The sequence below is a fragment of the Oryzias latipes genome, chromosome 5, assembly GCF_053564925.1.
Source record: "Oryzias latipes strain Hd-rR chromosome 5, Olatipes_Hd-rR_3.1".
NCBI classification, from domain to species: domain Eukaryota; kingdom Metazoa; phylum Chordata; class Actinopteri; order Beloniformes; family Adrianichthyidae; genus Oryzias; species Oryzias latipes.
In genome coordinates this window covers 2875590-2896034 of record NC_136241.1, presented here as the reverse complement: position 1 = coordinate 2896034, position 20445 = coordinate 2875590, and the positions used below count along the sequence as shown (strand labels likewise).

At 40.7% G+C, this 20445-nt stretch overlaps 2 protein-coding genes across 3 annotated transcripts; one reads left to right on the top strand and one right to left on the bottom strand.

Moving 5' to 3' along the window:
• The first annotated feature begins 7014 nt into the window (after positions 1-7014).
• atf1 (activating transcription factor 1) lies at positions 7015-17487 on the top strand. Of its 2 annotated transcripts, none has more exons than XM_020701471.3 (7): positions 7015-7144; positions 8557-8679; positions 10906-11003; positions 11074-11207; positions 12504-12686; positions 16153-16306; positions 16675-17487. In XM_020701471.3, the coding sequence occupies exons 2-7, from the start codon at positions 8557-8559 to the stop codon at positions 16817-16819; spliced, it is 837 nt and encodes a 278-aa protein (XP_020557130.1). In that variant the 5' UTR covers positions 7015-7144; the 3' UTR covers positions 16820-17487. The 2 variants fall into 2 exon arrangements, with proteins under 2 accessions (XP_020557130.1, XP_004086159.1); XM_004086111.5 differs by having other exon boundaries at positions 7043-7213.
• Positions 17337-19127, bottom strand: LOC101162432 (thiol S-methyltransferase TMT1A-like). The gene is made up of 2 exons (XM_004086149.5): positions 18526-19127; positions 17337-17850 (listed from the first exon to the last, which is right to left on the bottom strand). The coding sequence occupies exons 1-2, from the start codon at positions 19024-19026 to the stop codon at positions 17614-17616; spliced, it is 738 nt and encodes a 245-aa protein (XP_004086197.1). The 5' UTR covers positions 19027-19127; the 3' UTR covers positions 17337-17613.
• Between the last annotated feature and the right edge of the window lie 1318 nt (positions 19128-20445).

The following is a 20445-nucleotide window of genomic DNA, read 5'->3' as shown; positions in this document are numbered from 1 at the left end:
TGAGTACATCAAGCTCAAGGCCCCAACTGACAGTGTGCTCAGTGAATGTCTCAGGCAATGGAGAGCATAGGATACAGTGCTGGAGGACAGATCCTCATGGGAGGACAAACCCCTGCATGGGATGTACCACCGGACAATAACTGAAGTAGCTGACATCAAGAAGTCCTCCCAATGGCAAGAAAGGGCTGGCCTACAGGACAGCACTGAAGCACTCATCCTGGCAGCTCAGGAAAAAGCTCTGAGCAGCAGAGCCATAGAGGCTCAGATCTACCACACCAGACAAGACCCAAGGTGTAGATCTACCACACCAGACCAGACCCACGGTGTAGGCTGTGCAAAGAGGCGCCTGAAGCAATCCAGCACATAACTTCAGGGTGTAAGATGTTGACTGGGAAAGCATACATGGAGCGCCACAATCAAGTGGCTGGAATAATATACAGGAACATGTGTGCAGAATATGGACTGGAAACCCCAAGGTCAAAATGGGAGAAACCTCCAAAGGTGATAGAGAATTAGAGGGCAAAGATCCAGTGGGACTTCCAGATCCAGACTGATAGGATGGTAATGGCGAACCAACCAGACATTGTAGTGGTGGATAAAGAACGGATGAAAGCCGTTGTGGTGGATGTGGCAGTGCCAAGCGATGGAAATATCAGGAAGAAGGAACATGAACATGCTGTAAACCGTGTTTTGGGGGGAGCATGGCATTTCTAAAGGACTGCTGGCACCGTTGGAAGCGTGTGCCGCGGAAAAAACTGCTTCCTCTGTGAGCTCAGGTCCATCAGGGGGGAACTGTGGAGCAGGCAGCAGGAGGAGACGTATGTGCAGTGACATATGTATCAGAGGTTGTTCGATTGGCTGTTCTGCATGTCAATCAAGTCCCATACTTCTTGGAGGATTTTGATTTTCTGACTGATTATTTAGAAATATATTTTTTATTTATCTTTGGTGGTCTGCGAGCTACCCTCATGTCCTTGAAGATAGACCCGTCGATCGCAATCGACGTAATGAGCAACCCTGAGATAGAGATAGACATACAGATATATGGTCAGATAGATAGATATATAGTCAGACAGACAGATAAATAGAGAGACAGACAGACAGACAGACATTAAAAAATGTAGGCCTAAGTAAGTAATAAATATATATAAAGAGTAAGGGTAAAGGGGCTGCTTCTGAGTCACTCTCAGTCCAATACTAGCTTGGGTTACACGTGCAAAATGTCTTTGATTGGATCTAAAATCGTATTACATATGAACATGAGCCTATGTACATGTAATGTACATGGGACCAGAAAAACTTTATCTGATAATAACAATCGTTTACCTATGCCACATTTTTGATCGGAATAAATCATTTTGACATGAGCAGAACTGTCAAATACCGTAATAATGTAAACGACTGTAGAAGAAGAAATTGGAGTTCCGTTGTAAACAAACAAAACTGCAGCATAGAGCAAGATGATCTTCTAAACATTCTTTTATTATTGTTGTGATTTTAATTAAGGGCCATTTTATTATGTGCAGCCAGTGCTTTATTCTTGGAAGCACAGACCCAGAAGAAGGGTTAGGATTAGGTTAGTACGTGCTAACAGCATTTAGCCTAGGATGTACTTAAAACCTATGCGGTCAATGCCACAATGTGCTTCTTGGCTGCACTTAAATATGTGGGAATAACATCAGCCATTATTTTGTCTGGACACGAATGGTAACACAAATCCACATGATTCTTTGCACGGTTTCTCAGGACTGTGCGTAGTGAAATTTCTTAATTCAAGTGCCACCTCCACCAGCTCACACACCATCTCAAAGCCGCTCCTCTGCTCTGAGACACAGTTCCCCTGGGAGACACAGTTTTCCTGAGTCCGGCAGCTCGATCATGCAGAGCATGACAGTGTGCAGTGCACACGGTAACAAAGCACTTTTCCCTGCTCACACATAAGAAGCTATGAGTCTGTCTGCTCTGCTCAGAGACATGGTTAGCAAACTCAGAGCAGCCAGTCGGTCCTCTTTGCGCTCCAAAGCCTCCTCTGGAGCGCCACACCGTCTTTGCACGACGTAAAAGCCAGTGCAGAAGTGAACCACAATAGTAATTAATTGTTTGTATGCAATTGGCATAACCCACCTATCTCAAGGAAATTTTTATCCGAATGAGTCTGATCGGGTCAGAGTATTTGGCGTGTTTACATGACGCATTTTTATTCTTATCAGGCGTTGATTCCAATTTCTTTTGTCCATGTAAACACAGCTACAGTTCCTTCATTCACTATCTAATGTGGGTTAATGGAATACAATTTTACTCTTTATTTTGTGCATGTTAAACAGCTATTGATAGGGAAAGAAGCTACTGTACGTAATTAAGTCACTTTTTTTACTGTAAAGTTTTAATGTGATGATCTTGGAAAATATCATGAGATTCATGAGATTTCAGCATTCTTGAATTAGCAGATCAACCTGCTGGGCCAAACCCCTCTCCACCATTCAATTAATTGCTATCTATTTATCGGTCGATAGATAGATGTGGTCCATCTTCTCTCTAAACGTTGTTCTCTCCAGTTTGTGGCAAACTACTTGAACTCCTGACCTCACTGTGTGCCGCAGCACTCTGATTGGCTGATTTTTGGTCGACCATTAATTGAATGGTGGGGGAGGGGGAGGCTCAGCAGGTATTTCTCAGAAGTCATCAAACCTAAAACTCCTTATCAAGTCTCCAGATATTTTCGAAGGGGATTTATAATTATTTTTCTGGCAAATTTAAACTCTATACAAAGGAACAATGAGTTGTTGTGCAAACTGTTAGACTAAAATATACATTTGTATCTCTAAGGCACTTGCTTTTTTGCGTTTTATAGGTTATTTACTATCTTAGACACAATTTAATAAAGGGTTGAAACAATTCAGGTCCTGCAGTTTTTGACTGGACCTGGTCGTAGATGGTCTGAGTGTGAAAAATGTGATAAATAAATAATGTTGAATAAAGGAGGCACTATATTCCTAGGACTGGGACATCCGCGTCAGGACTCTGATCAGAGAGCACAGGACAGATGAGCGGTTTAAACTTTTATCTTCAGTTTTCTTCAGTTTTTACAGAGCTCACAGCCTTGCCACATGTAGCCTGCCTGCTCCCCTCCCTCCCTCTGTTTTTTCCTTAGGACCTTGCTCGTCCAGATACACGCCTGAACAGAATGTACTAAACAGAGAGTAATTCACAGCAGTGCCTGAACAAATTATACTTAGCAGGTGGAAATTTACAACAACAACCCTATTTTACATTTTCACAAGTCAAATAAAAGGTTTCAGAAATCAGTTTGAAAATGTAGGGGGTGGGTTTAAAAAAAATAAACATTTGTTTTTGTACAACCTTACAAAGGGCAAATATGTTGATTATCTATTAAATTTGCTACCATATCAAACATGTTTTTGACAAGTTCAAGAAATACAACCACAATAAGTATAACAGGGTATTATGGTCTTGATCCTGTGGACAAGATCAGCTGCACCTTTAAGAAGCCTGCCATGGATCATCAAGGGGGCGGAGCTTAAAAGACCAGATGACCAGAAACAGGAAGCCTGGGCAAATTAAAAATGTTTGGCTGAGATTGTTAGCAGTGTTTTAGGATTATGCTTGACGTCCCAGGGCCATTCCAATACAAGCTTTACACCACTGGATTACGTTTTTGTAGTTCTCTCTGTGAATGGGTTATTGCATTTTTTTTCCTTCACTTTTTTCCTTCCCATTGGATACAAAATTCACAGACTTGGAAAGAAGATGGTGAGATCAAGTCTGTTTATTTTGTTTATTTATGAGCGGTATTTCCAAATTTACAAAGTGAATGGTGGTGTATATATGGAGGAGTATATTTTGCTTAATGAACTGCTTGAGGGGTGGAGGGTGGGGTTATTATTGTTGATACATTTGAGACAGCTGATTTGTTTTTGACCATTATGTTTACATTTTTTACTCGCACATTTAATCAACTTAGTATTTAATTGCTTATCTGTGTTTTTCTGCGGGAGTGCAGAGGGAATTGTTACAATTTCCATTTGCTTATATACTTTATTTTATTTACTTTTTAATAATCAAAAGTTGAAAACATTTTGACACATTTTGCACCACTATAATAGGGTGCCCCTTAAACATCTCCATATTCTTAACTATAGTTCAGTTGCAGATATTACTGACCTTGTTTGGGGAGACCCAGGTTCAAACCCCACCTCAGGGTATTTTACATGATGGCTCATGCCAGTCTTCATACACTTTATGAACTTATTTCGTACTACAATAATCACAACCTTAATCTTCTAAACATTAATGCCCCCCTTAAAACTAGAACTGTCTCTTTCAATGTAACTGCCCCCTGGTTTACTTCCACCCTCAGGAAACTAAAATCAAGTGGACGCCAACTGGAAAGACTCTAAAAGCGGCCTCTATACCCATAAAGACACGTACTCCTTCTCCTCTGCAAAGACTCAATTCCCAATGCCAAATCTACATATTACTCCAGCTTAATAAACTCAAGTGAAGGAAACTCCAAAACCCATGTCTCTATACTCTCAAAGATAACAGAACCTCCAAATTTACTTCCTCCTCACCTGTTCAGCTCGGATTTCTGCAACACCATCGCAACCTTTTTCACTTATTTTATTTATTTCAATAAAACCCTGGTTCACATCCAATTTCCCCAAACTAAACAGCAGTAAAAAGAACTTTTACTTGTAGGCACCAAGTCCAGTCTAAGTAAAATAAATAACATAATCCCTTTTGACAACTCCCTCATCTTCCCCTCCCCTTCAAGTTAAGTGCCTGAGTGTCATCATGGACAGTCCTCTTTGCTTCACTTTTCACATTAACGTCACTCAGACAGCTCAATTCTACTTCTGGAACACCGACTGTCGTCGCCCTACCCTCAGCCCTCATTCCACTGCTATACTGGCTCACAGCTTCATTACATTTCGTCTGGATTGTTGTAATTCACTTAGGTAAAGACTCCCGCAAAAAACTCCCCACAAACTTCAACTAGTTCAAAACTATGCTGCCTGCATCATCATACAGTGCTCCCCGATCCATCATATCACACCCATACTCAAGCAGCTTCACTGGCTACATGTCCCCCACTGGATCACCTACAAAATCCTCCTTCTAATCTACAAAACCATTCATACCCCCCCCCCCCCCCAAACTCTCAGATCTCCCTCAAGTTTTAACTCCCACCCACTCCCTTGGGTCGTCATCCTCCCCTCAACTTGTTATCCAAAGTGCTCACCTTGTGGAGAAATGGGCATTTAGTTGCTCTGCCCCACAACTCTGGAACCCCTCCTCCCCGACCTCCGGATTATGGACTCACTCCCTCTCTTCATCTCCAGCCTCAAAACTCACCTTTTCAGACTAGTCTACTCTTCCTGACTGGACTGCATATTCTTTTTAAACTTTAAACTTAACGTCTTTTAAATCTGTGCTTTTATCCCTTTTCGGCGACCTTGAGTTCGAAAAAAGGCACCTGATTAATAAAATGAATTATTATTATTAAAAAATTATGCATTTATCATGCATTTATTAATACTTCATACTTATAATTGTTAAAAGTGTCCAGAGTTATTGGTCAGTGGTCAATTCAGATTAAAAAAAATGGAAAAATTATTTTTAATTCCTAATAGAAAATGATTTGCTTCAGTAATTTGATATATTCTAACAGTTTATTGCTCTGAACAGAAAGGATCTCTTGTAGACTTGTGGAGACTCTTCTGGTCGGGTCTGAAGGAAACACTGATCCCCATCGCAGGAAATCTGTTGAAGCTTCTGACTGATGACACTGTTTCTAAACCACTAATTTGTAAAGATAATGCTCTGTTAAGGATTATCTCCCTATTATGGTGTATCTATCCTCTTTCCCACAATGAGCTCTAATAATGAAAATAGTTGTAAACGTTAATCAGTTCACATCAACCAATTTATGAATCAATGCTATGTATTTACTGAGGAACTAAATCAAAATATGTGAAATGGTTTTGATATGATCAAAAAGCACTCTTGAAGAATATGACAACAGATATTTACAACAAATGACCTGTTTTAGAAGTCTCAACCAATTTGACCACTGGCTTCTTTTAGCACTGGCTGGGCCACTAAGTCTTTTTTGTCAATAGTGCAAAATGCAGTCCTGTACCTCCTCTTCTAATATACAATGTCTAAAAGATTCTTACAAAATTTCTTAAATTTTACAGTATAAATACCAATAATAATAATAATAATAATAATGTATGTGAAACCCCATGCAAGAAGTGTAAAGAGGATACATTACATTAGCGATTTAATTAAAAAATTAGCGATATTTAATAAATCTTTAGATTTTAATTTTAAAACTGAGTCACATTAGGTATATTTTTAAAAAATATATATTTTTATATATATATATATATTATATATATATTATTTTTAAACTATTAAATATTAAGCAAAGCATGCTTTTCTAGAGATGCCATTTTCGGTTAATGGACCATCTTGATGTAATTCCCGATTAGACCTGTAGTTGGCCCCAAAGTACGCTTTTACAACAGCAGTGCCTAAAAAAACTGTAGGGGGAGATCATGAGCAAAGTCTGTGTGAAAATTCAGGTGAAAAAAATGCACTTTTGGCCAAAAGTGGGGACTTCTGGGAAAATGAGAGGGAAGCATCTATGGGCAAAGTAGAGCAGTTTTCAATCAAAAAAAAAGTGAGAACCGGCAAATGTCCTCACTTCCAGAAATTGACCTCACTTTGTTGGTTAAAAACTCTCGCTGGTCCTCAGTAAGCAGTAAGTGCAAGAACACACACACACACCCACACACACACACACACACACACACACACACACCCACACACACACTTGGGGGGGGGGGGTCTAAAAAGGTAGGCCTAACTAGACTTGGCTTGGTTTAAATAGTAGTTTTTATCCTGGAAGTGGTCTGAAAGAGCATTTCTTGCTTTTTCAACGCACTAGTTAGTTGCGCCAAGTCGTCAGCCAATCAGAACAGCCACAGAAAGTATTACGTAATGCCGTCTTTGCTCAACAGCCCCGCCCGTTTCCTTTCAGGGGAAAGTCAGCTATTTTTTTAGATGACATCCATGTGTTTTTAGCTGTTAGCCGTTGCTGCTTTGTAACTTTCAGGTAACTTTTTCGTGTGAAAGTGTGTGAACTTCAGGCGGCGGACAGGAACAATTATCGCGCCGTTGAAAGGTAAATTTGGACTGGCTGAGCAGCGGCGGCTCCGCTGTCGTCGTAATGGCGGCCGTCGCGTCGTCAGCTCCTCGCCGTTTTACGAAAAGGGAAGGTGTCGTTAGCTTAATGGCTCTTCGTATCGCTGACGTCTTTTGACGCGATAACTTGCGTGTCAGTGACAGAGTTTCATATATTTGCCCACGGAGACTTTAGCTTGTCCATCCGCTGAATCACAAAGAAAGTAGTGAAGCTTGTTACTTTTGAAGAAATGGTTTTAAAGCTTTAAAATGAACAACATCCGCTTCTTCACTGGTTAGCTACCGTTAACTTAGCTGCAGTCTTAGTAAGCTGGAAGCTTCCAGAATAGCGGCTCTCTCTCCCAACTGTTGCCGTTACTTTAGGGAAAAATCAAAAAGTTAGTCGGTGAAAATAACTGATTAAACGGCATTTACGTTACCGTTTTAGAATCTTGTAAAAGTCGCCCGCTAAAAGATTTAATAGTTTGTAGTAGTCATAAAAGTTCACTTTAGTTATTTTTCCCTCTGGATGACGCACCATCATCATCAAATCGGTTGAATACATTATATCTTGAGACAACTTTCAATAGTTTTGGAGAGTTTGGAATCGAAGTGACGACCAAAAGCTTGAACCATCACAACACTGACTGAGGCAGCGAGGCTGCAGTTCGCTGTTATGCAACACAGAACGACCAGAAAACGACAGTGTGGATTCACGTCTTCTCAGTTATTATGGAAGAAGTGCAGCAGCACTGACTGTCTGACATGTTGCAGCCATGCCCGCTTCCATCACAACAAGTCAGTTCCCACAGATACTAGCCACGACAAGCAAGCAGAGGATCTCAGGCTCCTCTGGAGGTCCGGGTCACAGTCGCCCTCAAATCGAAAATACAAAAGTCTTAGTATGACTCGGAGTTCTTACATGAGGTCTGAACATATATGGCAACCTGCAACAGATGTTGCGCAGCAGCATGTTATCATGGTGAATCCTGCAGCTCTCATGTGGGTCCAAACAAAGCGTGGCACTTTGTCAAGATACTATTGAAATAAAATTTATTTGGAAGTACATTTAGAAGCTAAGATATTAGGACATTTGTCATCGGAGAAATGTCTATTTTCCTCTGAAGCCGTTCAAGTGCATTATTATCCATTTGTAGCGAATAAGAGATTTCTATTTTAAAATTGTGTAGTAGTTGAGTCATGACATCTTGAATGAAATTCTTCAAATCTTGATTGTTTCTTTCAAATCTTAAAAGTCCAGATGCCATGACTCCACGTCAGGACATCAATTTGGATTAATGAGAACCTTCATCGACTTAAAATCCTATATATGTCATTTTCTAGATGTCACTGGGTGGTTCTTCTGTGGCTGTTGTGCAACTGCAAGGGGGTCAGTTACAGGTTCAAGGAGTAATCCAATCGGCACAGTCGTCAGTCATTCAGTCCCCACAGCAGCAAATTGTACAGGTGAGATCGGATGGAGTTGATGTTGATTCACAGGATCTTTGTGTTCGTTTGTGGTGCCCATCAGCTTCACTGCTAAAGCTGTTCCAGTGTTGATTCAGGGCTGTTGCTGGACGAGTTTTAAATTGGTTCTGAAACACCACCAGAAAAACCACAAACGGACACGTTTGGCCCGCTTAAAGTGAACCAAAGTTTGTTTTCCCTGATAATCCGGAACAAATTTTCCGCCTGAAAACACCCAAGCAGACCATGGTCCTGGACCCGAGACCATCTTTGGAGGTGGTCTCGGTTCGTTTCCAATTGGACTGAGCTTCGATTTGCTCTGAGATTCTTCAGTCTGAATGCAATCCGTCCTTGCAGCGAACCAGGGGAACCAAAACGGCCACCATAGTCGACGTCAACAGAGTAGGAATGAAGCAACACATGAGACACGGACAAATATAAAGCAACGATTGTCGTGTTATCAGACAGGAAAAAAAGAGTTTAACTGTTTTTTGTTAGAAAGTTTATTTTAACACCACTGAAAACGCCTCTTACATGCTTTTCTGTGTCTCGTTATACAGCACGTGCTGTTGTGACGTCATCCTAAAAGCTACATTATAGTTTCCATAACAGAATTCTCCTTAAACAATGTTATAACACCACAACGATAAGACACAGCAACTCATTGAAATGTGGTCGGATGAATTCAGGCTCATTAAAACAACATTTAACGTGACACACATTGGCTCTCTGTCTATATGTCATAGACACTTATCCGCGTATCGTCATACCCAATGTCTCCTCAGCACTGCAGCTGCTAGCATCCTTTGAGTTAAAGCATTGAACTATGCTTTTTTTTGTAATCTTTGTGTGTAAAATGAAATAGAAAATTCCTCTTTGGAGTGTAAGAAAGCTCATAAACACTTAATGAAAAATAATGTTCATGTTTATGCTTGGGGGGCCACTGTGCTATTGTGCTGCCAGATTACAGCCATTGTCGAATCTCCAGGTTTTCCTGCAGCGCAACAAACACAGAAAGTAGGTCTGACCTGAGATTGAAGCACATGTCTCCAGTTTTTTCTGGCTCACAGTAACCAGACGTTTGCACAGCTGCGGCAGCTGGCCTTCACCTTCTCCATGGGGGAAACCTTAACTGCTGATGCTGCAAAGAGTGATGCACAACAACGTTGTGTGTTTGTATTATTACGTAGGAACTAACAGCCAACATGAGCTGATGTCATTGCTGTAAACTGAGGATTTTCTACCTCTTGTTGTATGTTGCACTAAAGCTGAACACGTTTGTTGTCAGTGGGATATTTCTGACCCGGGGGGGGGGTTGCATGCATCAGCAACAACCATGGATAAGGGGTTTGAGTTAGCTTTTGTTGCGTAACAGTTTCATGAACCTAAAATAATAGTCAGTCAAGCAACATTCTTGGTGTGGAGTCCAGATTTTGACAGTATTGATATTGAAATATGGTTGCAATTTATATTTTACCTTAAACTTACGCAGGAAATAAAGGTTTATTTGATTACAGGTTAAATAAAAATCTGGCAAAAATAAATGTTTAGGATTCAGTTTAAAACAGGTGAATAAGCTAAGGTGCTAATCTGTTTTTGACATGTTCTTCAAAAGAAATATGTTATTGTGGGTTATGTAGCTATTTTTGATGTTTTTTAGATGCCACTATTGTAAAAAAAAAAGGAAAGGAAAGGTTTTGTTTTTTAACAGGGCTGAAAATGAATGAAATTCTAGCAATGAGGAAGTCAGATCTCTAAACTCTGACCTGTTTGATGCAAACCAGCATTTTCTCTGAACTACATCTGTCTAACAAATGGAAAGCAGCAGCGGTAGAAATGTCAATTTAGGCTGATAGATTTGCTGTTAAAAACGCTAAAAAATAGTTGTTCAGCAACAGAAAGCATCTTAAGAAGCCAGAGTGAGTGACTGACAGTTTGGTGAACTGCATAGCAGAATTTACTGGGATTGGGTATTATTATAAAATGATTATGTGGTGTATCTAAAAGTGTAAATGGTTTAGTGGAATCCCTAATACTGTCATTTGATACCCAGTTGAGAAGCAGATTCTTTGCAGTTATTTTTAAGTATGTATCAAACAACATTAAGTCCAGTTTTTACTTGTGTTAAGTGATATATTTTACAAATAAGTTGGAGATAAAGGCATCTATAGCTGTAGTATACAAACAAATTTTTCATTTGGCGTTATTTTACCGTCCACTGTTAAGGTCCAGGGTACAGATAGTGAAGACTCTCAGGACTCATCAGACAGCGGAGTAACAACCCAAAAGACCAGAGAAATACTTGCAAGAAGACCATCGTACAGGTAAATGAAAAAAAATGGATTGTTTTGTTTGATAGGTGATCCAGAACAGCTGATCCTTCTCACATTGCAGGAAAATCCTGAATGAGCTTTCCTCTGAGGAGGTTGCACACATCGAAGCAAAGGACAGCAGTCCCGCATCTACAGGAGGGACAGGTGTTACAGTACCAACCACACAAATCTATCAAACCAACAGCGGCCAATACAGTAAGAACTTCTTTTTCATCTACAGCTATCCCAAGTTTACAGTTTTTAGTAGTATGCCGGTCTGCTTTAAAGTTTCATTCCAATCATCCTTTGATCTGTTGTGAAAGTGATATCATATGATTAGGAAGATGCTGTTTTTAGGCAAAATCCAAAAACCGGAGTCATGTTCTAGAATGTAGTTTCTGCAGAGCAGCAGCAGTTTATCAGAAATTCACCTCTGAGTTGTGGGCAGGACTGCTGGCATGGAGTAAGCCTTCCCTTACTTCCCATGATCCCTTTGTTTACACTCTCTCCTGCTAGCTTACAGCCCCTCACAACCCCAACCTAACATTAGCAGTGCAACAAAAATGGTGAGCAGTATTGGAGCTATTCAGCCGTACAGCTTAGAAACAGATTCCAGCTCAGACGAGGTAAACAAAAACGAACATGGATCTATATGTCTGACAGTGAATGATCAGAATGGAGCAGAGCACTGTAGCAGCTGTGTCACATCTACAGGCTGTTTTTGTTGTTGTTGTTATTAAAATGTTCTCATGATGGAGGAGAAGAATTTAAGATTTAAACTGTATGTCTGAGTATTTCTATATTCAAATCATGTTGGATGAAAATAGATGAAAATCAGCGGTTTGACCAAATCAGGTTTGTGACGCATCAACCACCATGGGGGGGGTCAAAGTCTCCCTGCTCTGCTCCATTCTGATGCATCCACAGGAAAAACTGTACGCCTAGACAGCTCTGATGTTGCTCGCCTTTTTTTGCACTGCTAATGTTAGGTTGGGGTTGTGAGGGGCTGTAAGCTAGCAGGAGAGAGTGTAAACAAAGGGATCATGGGAAGTGAGGGAAGGCTTACTCCATGCCAGCAGTCCTGCCCACAACTCAGAGGTGAATTTCTGAAAAACTACTGCTGCTCTGCAGAAACTACATTCTAGAACATGACTCCGGTTTTTGGATTTTGCCTAAAAACTGCATCTTCCTAATCATATGTGTAATATGCTAGTGGGAGAGAGTGTAAACAAAGGGGTGATGGGAAATCAGCAAAATGCTAACTTCTGTGCGAACAGTTAACTCAGAGGTGAATTTTAAATGAATTCTTGCTGCTCTGCAGAAACTATGTCTTAATAAAACGATTTTGGCAAGAAAAAACGGCATTATCATAATTAAAAGGCCAATTTGAACACTTTAAAATAGAGAAAAATATAGCTGGAATGGGACTTAAACAATATAAAGAAAAGCTAAAAATCCACTGACAAAAAAAGCAGCTAGTGTGACTCTCTTGTCATCTGCTGTATCTTCTAGTTACCATCGCTCCAAATGGGGCAATCCAGCTGGCATCTCCAGGCTGTGAAGGCATTCAGGGACTGCAGACTGTCGCTATGGCCAACTCTGGAGGGGGACAGCAGGGCACCACCATCCTTCAGTATGCTCAGACGCCTGACGGCCAGCAAATACTTGTGCCTAGCAATCAAGTCGTTGTACAAGGTAAGCAATGAACTGGTAGTAGAATTTTAAAATCACTCATCAGGAAAAATGTTGTTTTGTAAATAGACTGGAGCCAGAGATGTACTGCTATATTCAAACCATGAATACTGTTTTAACCCTTGTGCTATTTTAGATGACCCCCCCCTTACTTTGACGTGTTCTCTCTACCATGACAAAGGTGGATAAAGTTGGAAAGATTTCATGTAATCCATGGACACCAGTGAAGATCACAAATCATTGAAGAAAAAAGGTTCAGAGCACTGTCTAGTGGGTCTAGATGACCCAACTCCCAATGTTAAAGTGCCTAGGATAGCACAAGGGTTACATACACACAGAAGTTCACAGATCAACAATCACCCTAATTATTGTGTACCAAGTGTGAAAATCTCCCATTCACCAATGAAATACCCAATAAATAAATAACCAAAGTGAAACATCAGTACAAAAAACACAGCAAGGACTAAACAAAAGTAAGACATTCAGTGTACACAGGTGTTGTAGTCAATTGCAGCTTGATGTTAATGTGCAGTTCACAGTTATGTCAAGGTGGATATGGTGACTGGAGAAGGTGTGGGGTGCAGTATATGCAGTCTGTTGAGATATGCAGCAATGCAATTCAGTTCACAATTTCCTCAGATGAGAAGGTTGGAGGGGGGTGGGCCGGTTGGTGGGTGGGGCTGTTCAGCAGCTGCACAGCCACAGTCTGGTTGTCCTGGCCTGGATGGACCTGTCCCTCCTTCCTGAGGGCAGCAGGTGGAAGAGGTGCTGCTCATGCTGGATGTTGTGGCCTCTCTTTGGACAGTGGGTGGTGTAGAGGCTACTCATCTCTGGGAGAGTTGTCCCGATGATTTTTGCTGCTGTTTTGAGCACCCGTTGGAGTCTCTGCTGATCAGCCTTTGTGCAGCTGTAGAACCACACGTCAGAACACTGCTGATGGCACTGTTGTAAAAGTTCACCATCAGCTGTCCGATGGTGAACTGATGATGATGGCATTTTTAATTATGATTATGCCTGATGTTTTTTTTACTACATCTACAATAATATTCTTGGTCTTTTTGATGTTTAATATCTAGTTATTGTGGCACCATGACACCAAGTGTTGCACTTCTTTCCTGTAGTTCCTTTCATTATTGTCATTGATAAGTCCAAGGACTGTAGTGTCATCTGTAAATTTAACAATGAGGTTAAACAGTCATGTGTGAACAGAGAGTAGAATGAAGGGCCCAGCACACACCCTTGGGGGGCCCCTGTATTGATTAAACGGTGGATGAAGTGCACTTTCCCACTCTAACACTCTGCAGTTGGTTAACAAAACTGCAATCCAATTGCATGGTGTGGTTTTAAGTCCAAGATGGTGTAGGCTTGAAGGGCTGAATAACGTTATAAGGCGGAACTGTAGTCAACAAGAATAAGCCGTGCATAGGTGTTCTAATGCTGTAGTAACCTATGGAGCACAATGGCATCCTCAGTTGACCTGAGGATGCATATGCATATTTTGGAATGCTGTTGGCTAGCATTCCAAAATAGTCCGAGCAAATTTAAAGAAAGAGTAGAATGTGAAAAATATAATATGAGAGAAAAGGTTAACAAACACAGGATGACCGCCAGATTTCAGCGGTCATTGATCCAGTGGTAACAGGTGTTTTGTGTCTTTAATCTTCTGTGTGAACCGAAGGTGCCAGTTCCTAATGCCATGCATAGGAGTTTACTAAGAAGAACTCTGGTCTGCTGAACATTTGAGTGAAACCACATGACTATCATTCTCCAAACAGTCCTCTCTGTGACATCATTTTCTGTTGGATAAGTGAGTTGGTTGTTGATGTTGACTCTTGTTTTTTCACTTTGTTTGGAAAGGGTATTTTGCGTCTTAGTGACCATCCCTCAATGACTAGTTAGCCCTTACAGCTGCTATGTTGTTCTGACCATAAGGAGCCATGTGGATGATTGGAGAAACACAGACATATTTTCAGACCAGGGCTGCACGATATGAAGAAAACTTGCGATATTACTGATCAATATTGCGATGACGATATAACTTGCGGTACATAAACAAATAGCAAAACTACCAAAAACATAAATTCCATTTCAGTGCAACAGCTTAAAAATTACACTCCAAATGACCCTCGTCTACATAAGAGGGAAACGTCTAACATAAAAGGGCTCCATCTGATTGCTCAAATGCATAAAGGGATTTATTTGATACGTTAAATACTTCAAGCTCCCATTAGATCGTTTTAGCACACTTAAGATAACCATTTATTGGCGTCTTTTGCGATATGCTTACTGCACAGATTGATATGGCGATAACGATACATTTGCGATTTATTGGGCAGGCCTATTTCTGACATGAGGCGGACCGCATTATAGGTCTCATTTAGTAAAAGAAAACAGTCACATGTGTGGTAAATCTACACTACCCACAATGTCTAGAGACCACGAGGCAGGAAATTGGTCTGAGTTGATGGGAAGTTTTGCTTTCATTTGTGCCGTTCTTCACGTTTGCCTCTGTTATCTGCAATAAACAGCTTTTATTGAGAGTCCACACAAAAAGTCCAACTTTATTTACAGTAACTTTCAACATTGTTCACTGTAAATCATAAAACACAAATAGCACTGACTTTTTCAAATGATGTCAAAGTATGTATTCGTCTGGGAGGCTCCTGACTACAGTACCCATAATGCTCCAACAATCCATCAAGCGCTGTGGCTTTGTGGTTTACCAAAGTCATACTAAAACATTTGGACAGATTTTTGAGCGCCGTGTACCACAGAACATCGGCTCACGTTCTGTAAGAACACAGGATGGGGCTGAAAACTGTGAGGAAGAAGAGAGAAAAATGCCAGTGAAATGATGCCAGTTGTCTTCCTTTTAATAAAGAGAATATGGAAACTGAAATTCACCACTCAACTTTTTAAAAAGTACCCCAGTCGGATTGAAGAGGTTTGGAAACCTGTAAAAGTGATGTTTGGTAACCAGGTTTTCCACAGTTTACCTGATTACAAGATTTCAGCTGTTTGTAGCTGGACTGACTGTGCCGTAGTGTTTTATTAGTCTACACACAAGTGACCTTCCATCCGCCTAGAACAGGTTGGCCTGTAGTCCAGGTCTGCTGCTATGATGATTCGAGGTCAGAACAGCCTTGGAGCAGTTTGTCGTCTAATTACTCCGCTAATGGTTTCTGCTGTTAACCCTTGTGCTATTTTAGATGACCCCCCCCCTACTTTGACGTGTTCTCCCTACCATGACAAAGGTGGATAAAGTTGGAAAGATTTCATGTAATCCATGGACACCAGTGAAGATCACACATCATTGAAGAAAAAAGGTTCAGAGCACTGTCTAGTGGGTCTAAATGACCCAACTCCCAACGTTAAAGTGCCTAGAATAGCACAAGGGTTACACTGCTGTGTTTCTCGCTTGGGGTTAATCCTGCTGAAAAAAAGAAAATCTTTTTTTCTTCTTTTTCAGGAGCGGGAGGAGAAGTCCAAACATATCAGATCCGCACAGCCCCCACATCTGCTTCTCTCTCTCAGACTGTTGTCATGACTTCTCCTGTTGGACTCTCCCAGACTAAAAGTGATGATCCAACACTCAAAAGAGAAATCAGGCTCGCTAAGAACAGGTAAACAGAAAGATTTTAGTTTTAGGGGCCAGAAAGCCCATCTAATCTTTTCCAGAGGAAAATGAGATTGACTTCTTATCATTTTCTTTAATGTTTTATTAGCAGGATGTTAATAATTGTATTTTAGCCACAAGGTCAAAGGATAAGGTGTGAATCTCAGATGAACCTGTCATGTAAATGAAGTTTTTATCAATGAAAGCTCTGACATTTTTCACCTGGTTTCAGTGTTTTACAATTCAAAAAAAGGAAATTTCGTATAGCAATCTCATAAAGAGAACCTTCTTATTTTGACTTTTCTACTTTGCAATGAGTCCCTTTTGTTTCCCCTTCATTGTAAAACTGTATTTTTTTCCCCGGATCTTTTGCAGAGAGGCAGCTCGAGAATGTCGGCGGAAGAAAAAGGAATATGTCAAATGCCTGGAAAACCGCGTAGCAGTGCTTGAGAACCAAAACAAGACTTTGATTGAAGAACTCAAAACCCTGAAGGATCTTTACTGTGTTAAAACAGGATAACGGGCTTCAGAAAGAGCCTTTTTGAGTGTGAACGTGGCACAGATCTACCATGTGGACGTGACAAGGTTTCTGGGAACACTTGGTTTCACTCAGATCATGTTTTTTTATCTACTCGGTTTGATATAAAAGTGACTTAAGGCAGTAAGAATTAAATGTGCAAATAAACCAATTGGCCATTTTTCCAACTGCTGTTTTATACAGAGAAATGCTAGTGCTATGTCTGATTTTTAGTTGTGTATATTGGGAGGTTTGAAATTGTGAGCTTTAACTTTTCAGTCCAAGTTTTCATTTGCATCCCTTGTCCTGTTTTATTTTTTTGTCCATATTGTTTCCATGTTGCTGTAGCCTCTGCAGAATTCTGACTGTATGATTCTCAATGACATCATTTCTCTTCTGTTATGTCAGCCAACAATTCCCCCAGTTTACCATTTCGATGTTACAGCTGCCATTCCTTAACTGTGTGCAATGGATCATTAAGGGGAAGGGGAAAGATGATGGGACGGGTGATTTGTTGGGGTTTTACTTGGCAGTTACTTAGACAATCAGGGAAAAAGCACAGTGTCCAGGTAATATTTATTCTGTTCATCTCGGGATGAGTGGAAAAGAAGAACAAAAGTGTATGAAAAGTTTCTGATTCTGTGAGTAAATAAATCTATTTTCGCTCAGTAGACTGTGGATGATGTCATGCTGTAGCTATTTAGTGACACAGCAGCTTTATTGATTTCATTTTGAGCTCATTAACGATTCAACACTTTTATAAAGTTGAACACTGTGATGGTCGTTCATTGAAATCCTTACTTTATCGAGTATCCCACGATGTGTGGTCTTATCATTTGAGATACCTCTAAAACATCAACATGTCTGATGTAAAGTTCAGAAAATCCAGCAGTCTCCAGGTCCTTCCACGTTGCCTTGGTAACCTTGCATCCATCTCCCAGGTAGTACCACAGAGGCTCAAAGATGTATTGACAGCCATAAATCCACCAGGACGAGTCTGATATTACGTGTTCCAGAAAATAAAATGCTCCTCCCTGCAAGTCAGATGTCAGAAATGTTCCGAATTTAGTCGTTATTTCATTTCTCATAGAAACTAACTGAAACGTCATCTGGTTGATCTGAATGGGGCAGAGTTAAAAAAAATGGAATCCCCATTTAAAAAAGCAGCATTGATTCATGTCATTTATGGCTGGATTTTATTGAAACCACATAAGTCTCTTAAAAAAACAAAAGTATCAATTTGTTTTTAATGTAAGTTTAGTAATTTATGAAAGTTTTAATTTTTTTCATAATTGCAAAGACAGCTTTTATGATCAAACAACATATTAGGGATTTAGAGACCATGTTTTAAAATGGAACTTAGATCAATGTATTCATGGTTAGTCAAATATTAAATGTGAAGTTGTAAATTGGGATTTAATACTTTTAGTGAAATTTACTTGGTTTTCCTAATAGAATTTCCTCTCTTTTTTTTTTTAAAGTAGGTACGTCAACAGTGTTAACTTTTAGGTCTGAGTTACTAGACTACACATACTTTAATACTACATACATCACAGTAATACTGCATAAAGTAAGTATGTATTATACATTTTCAGATGATTTTGTTTAGATGATCACTTCAATCGTCTCATAACCTTTTGTTTGAACGTTAACGACCAAAGCTGTTGGACAGCGACTGACATGCGCACTCGGGGCCTGAACTAACCCACCTTTCTGAGCACGCGCTGGGCCTCCTGCAGGACTTTCTGCACGTTCTTGACGGAACACAGAACCAGCGTGCAGACCACCACATCCACAGATTCGTCCTGGATGCCCCTCAGGTCCTCCCCAGAGACGACCAAGAAGCCCTCATAGGTCACGTGCTTGTTCGCGTCCATGTTCCTGCGCAGGTAGCGCTCGAAACCCGGATTGGGGTCAGTGCAGGTCACCGTGCATCCGTTGGGGTAAAACCTGAAGTTTGCCCCGCTCCCACAGCCGATCTCCAGCAAGCGAAGGGTCCCAAATGAATCCGCGAACCTGGCCATGTTCCGGAAGAGTTCCCGCTTCAGTCTATGGACTTTGTCGTTGTAAGAAAAGGTGATGGTGAAGGCGAGGAGCGGAAACAGACGTCGGTGGTACACGTCACAAAAACCCGCCATCTCCATCACACTCAATGGTAAAGTCATGACCACCACCAAGAGTCTGCACAGTCTGAGAAAACAAGCCCGCATTGTCCCACCTGCAGAACCACGACGGTTCTTCAGAAGATCAAGAGATTAAAGCGCTGGGGGGGGGGGGGTGCAGGGTCTGATTCAGACCGCAAGGCGGCGCCGCTGAGCAGCTGCGGGCTTTCTATGTGGACGGACCATGCTGATGCTGATATCCACTATTTTAAAATCACTGCTTTATGGCGTTTCCACAGAGAATGTTTTTATCCTGATGGCATATGTATGTTCTGTAAAACAACTCATTAGACAAAGATAATTATTTTATTTTGCTTTTTGAAACTGTTTTATGCTTTATTACACACTTTGGTGTGAGATTGTCAATTTTCTGATTTAAAAAAACCTGTTAGATATTCCATTGAAGTTTTAAGTGATCTTACAAATCCTAGCATGTTGGCCAACTACAGACCGATATCAAACCTGTCCTTTATTTCTAAAATCCTAGAAAGAGTTGTAGTTAAGCAGCTTTACTGCCACCTACAGGACAACAGCCACTTTGAAGACTTTCAGTCGGCGTTTAGACCTCACCACAGTATGGAAACTGCTCTAGTTAGAGTCTCTAATGACTTGTTATTGTCCTCAGAAAAGGGACTACTTTCTATTCTGGTCCTGTTGGACCTCAGTGCAGCCTTTGACACTATCGACCACAGTATTTTACTCCATAGATTAGAGCAGGACATAGGGATCAGAGGATCTGCTCTCCAGTGGTTTAAATCCTATCTGTCCGATAGGTATCAGTTTGTTAATGTAAATGGCCATTCCTCTCAGTGCACTCGAGTCAACTATGGAGTCCCACAGGGCTCAGTCTTAAGACCGATCCTGTTCACGCTTTATATGTTACCCCTAGGAAACATAATCAGGAAACACAGCATTAATTTTCATTGTTATGCCGATGATACGCAGTTGTATTTATCCATGAAACCTGACCAGAATGACGATATAGAGAAACTGAACGCCTGCATCAGAGACATCAAGACCTGGATGACAATTAATTACCTCCTCTTGAACCCAGAAAAAACTGAGGTCATTATATTTGGTCCTAAAAACCTCAGAGATACTCTGATTGATCGGATAGTCTTCCTGGATGGCATAAGTATAGCCTCAAATTCCACAGTTAGAAACCTTGGGGTTTTACTTGACCAGGATTTATCATTTAAGGCTCACATATCTCAGGCGTGTAGAACTGCCTTTTTTCACCTTCGGAATATTGCTAAGATCAGAAATCTACTTTCTAAGAGTGATGCTGAAAAACTCATCCATGCATTTGTTACGTCGAGGCTGGATTACTGTAACTCCTTGTTAGCAGCGTGTCCTAAGAGTTCCTTAAGAAGTCTCCAGCTTGTTCAGAACGTAGCAGCTAGATTGTTAGCTGGAACTAGCAGAAGAGATCACATCACTCCTGTGTTGGTTTCACTTCACTGGATC

What these genes read in the sequence shown, in the direction of transcription:
- LOC101162432 (XM_004086149.5), bottom strand. Translation starts at nt 19,026, where the DNA reads ATGCGGGCTTGTTTTCTCAGACTGTGCAGACTCTTGGTGGTGGTCATG. An exon ending in CCCAGCGCGTGCTCAGAAAG is followed by an intron (nt 17,851 to 18,525) that starts GTGGGTTAGTTC and finishes TCTGACTTGCAG; the next exon opens with GGAGGAGCATTTTATTTTCT.
- atf1 (XM_020701471.3), top strand. Translation starts at nt 8,557, where the DNA reads ATGTCACTGGGTGGTTCTTCTGTGGCTGTTGTGCAACTGCAAGGGGGT. An exon ending in CACAGCAGCAAATTGTACAG is followed by an intron (nt 8,680 to 10,905) that starts GTGAGATCGGAT and finishes TCCACTGTTAAG; the next exon opens with GTCCAGGGTACAGATAGTGA. An exon ending in CAATCAAGTCGTTGTACAAG is followed by an intron (nt 12,687 to 16,152) that starts GTAAGCAATGAA and finishes CTTCTTTTTCAG; the next exon opens with GAGCGGGAGGAGAAGTCCAA.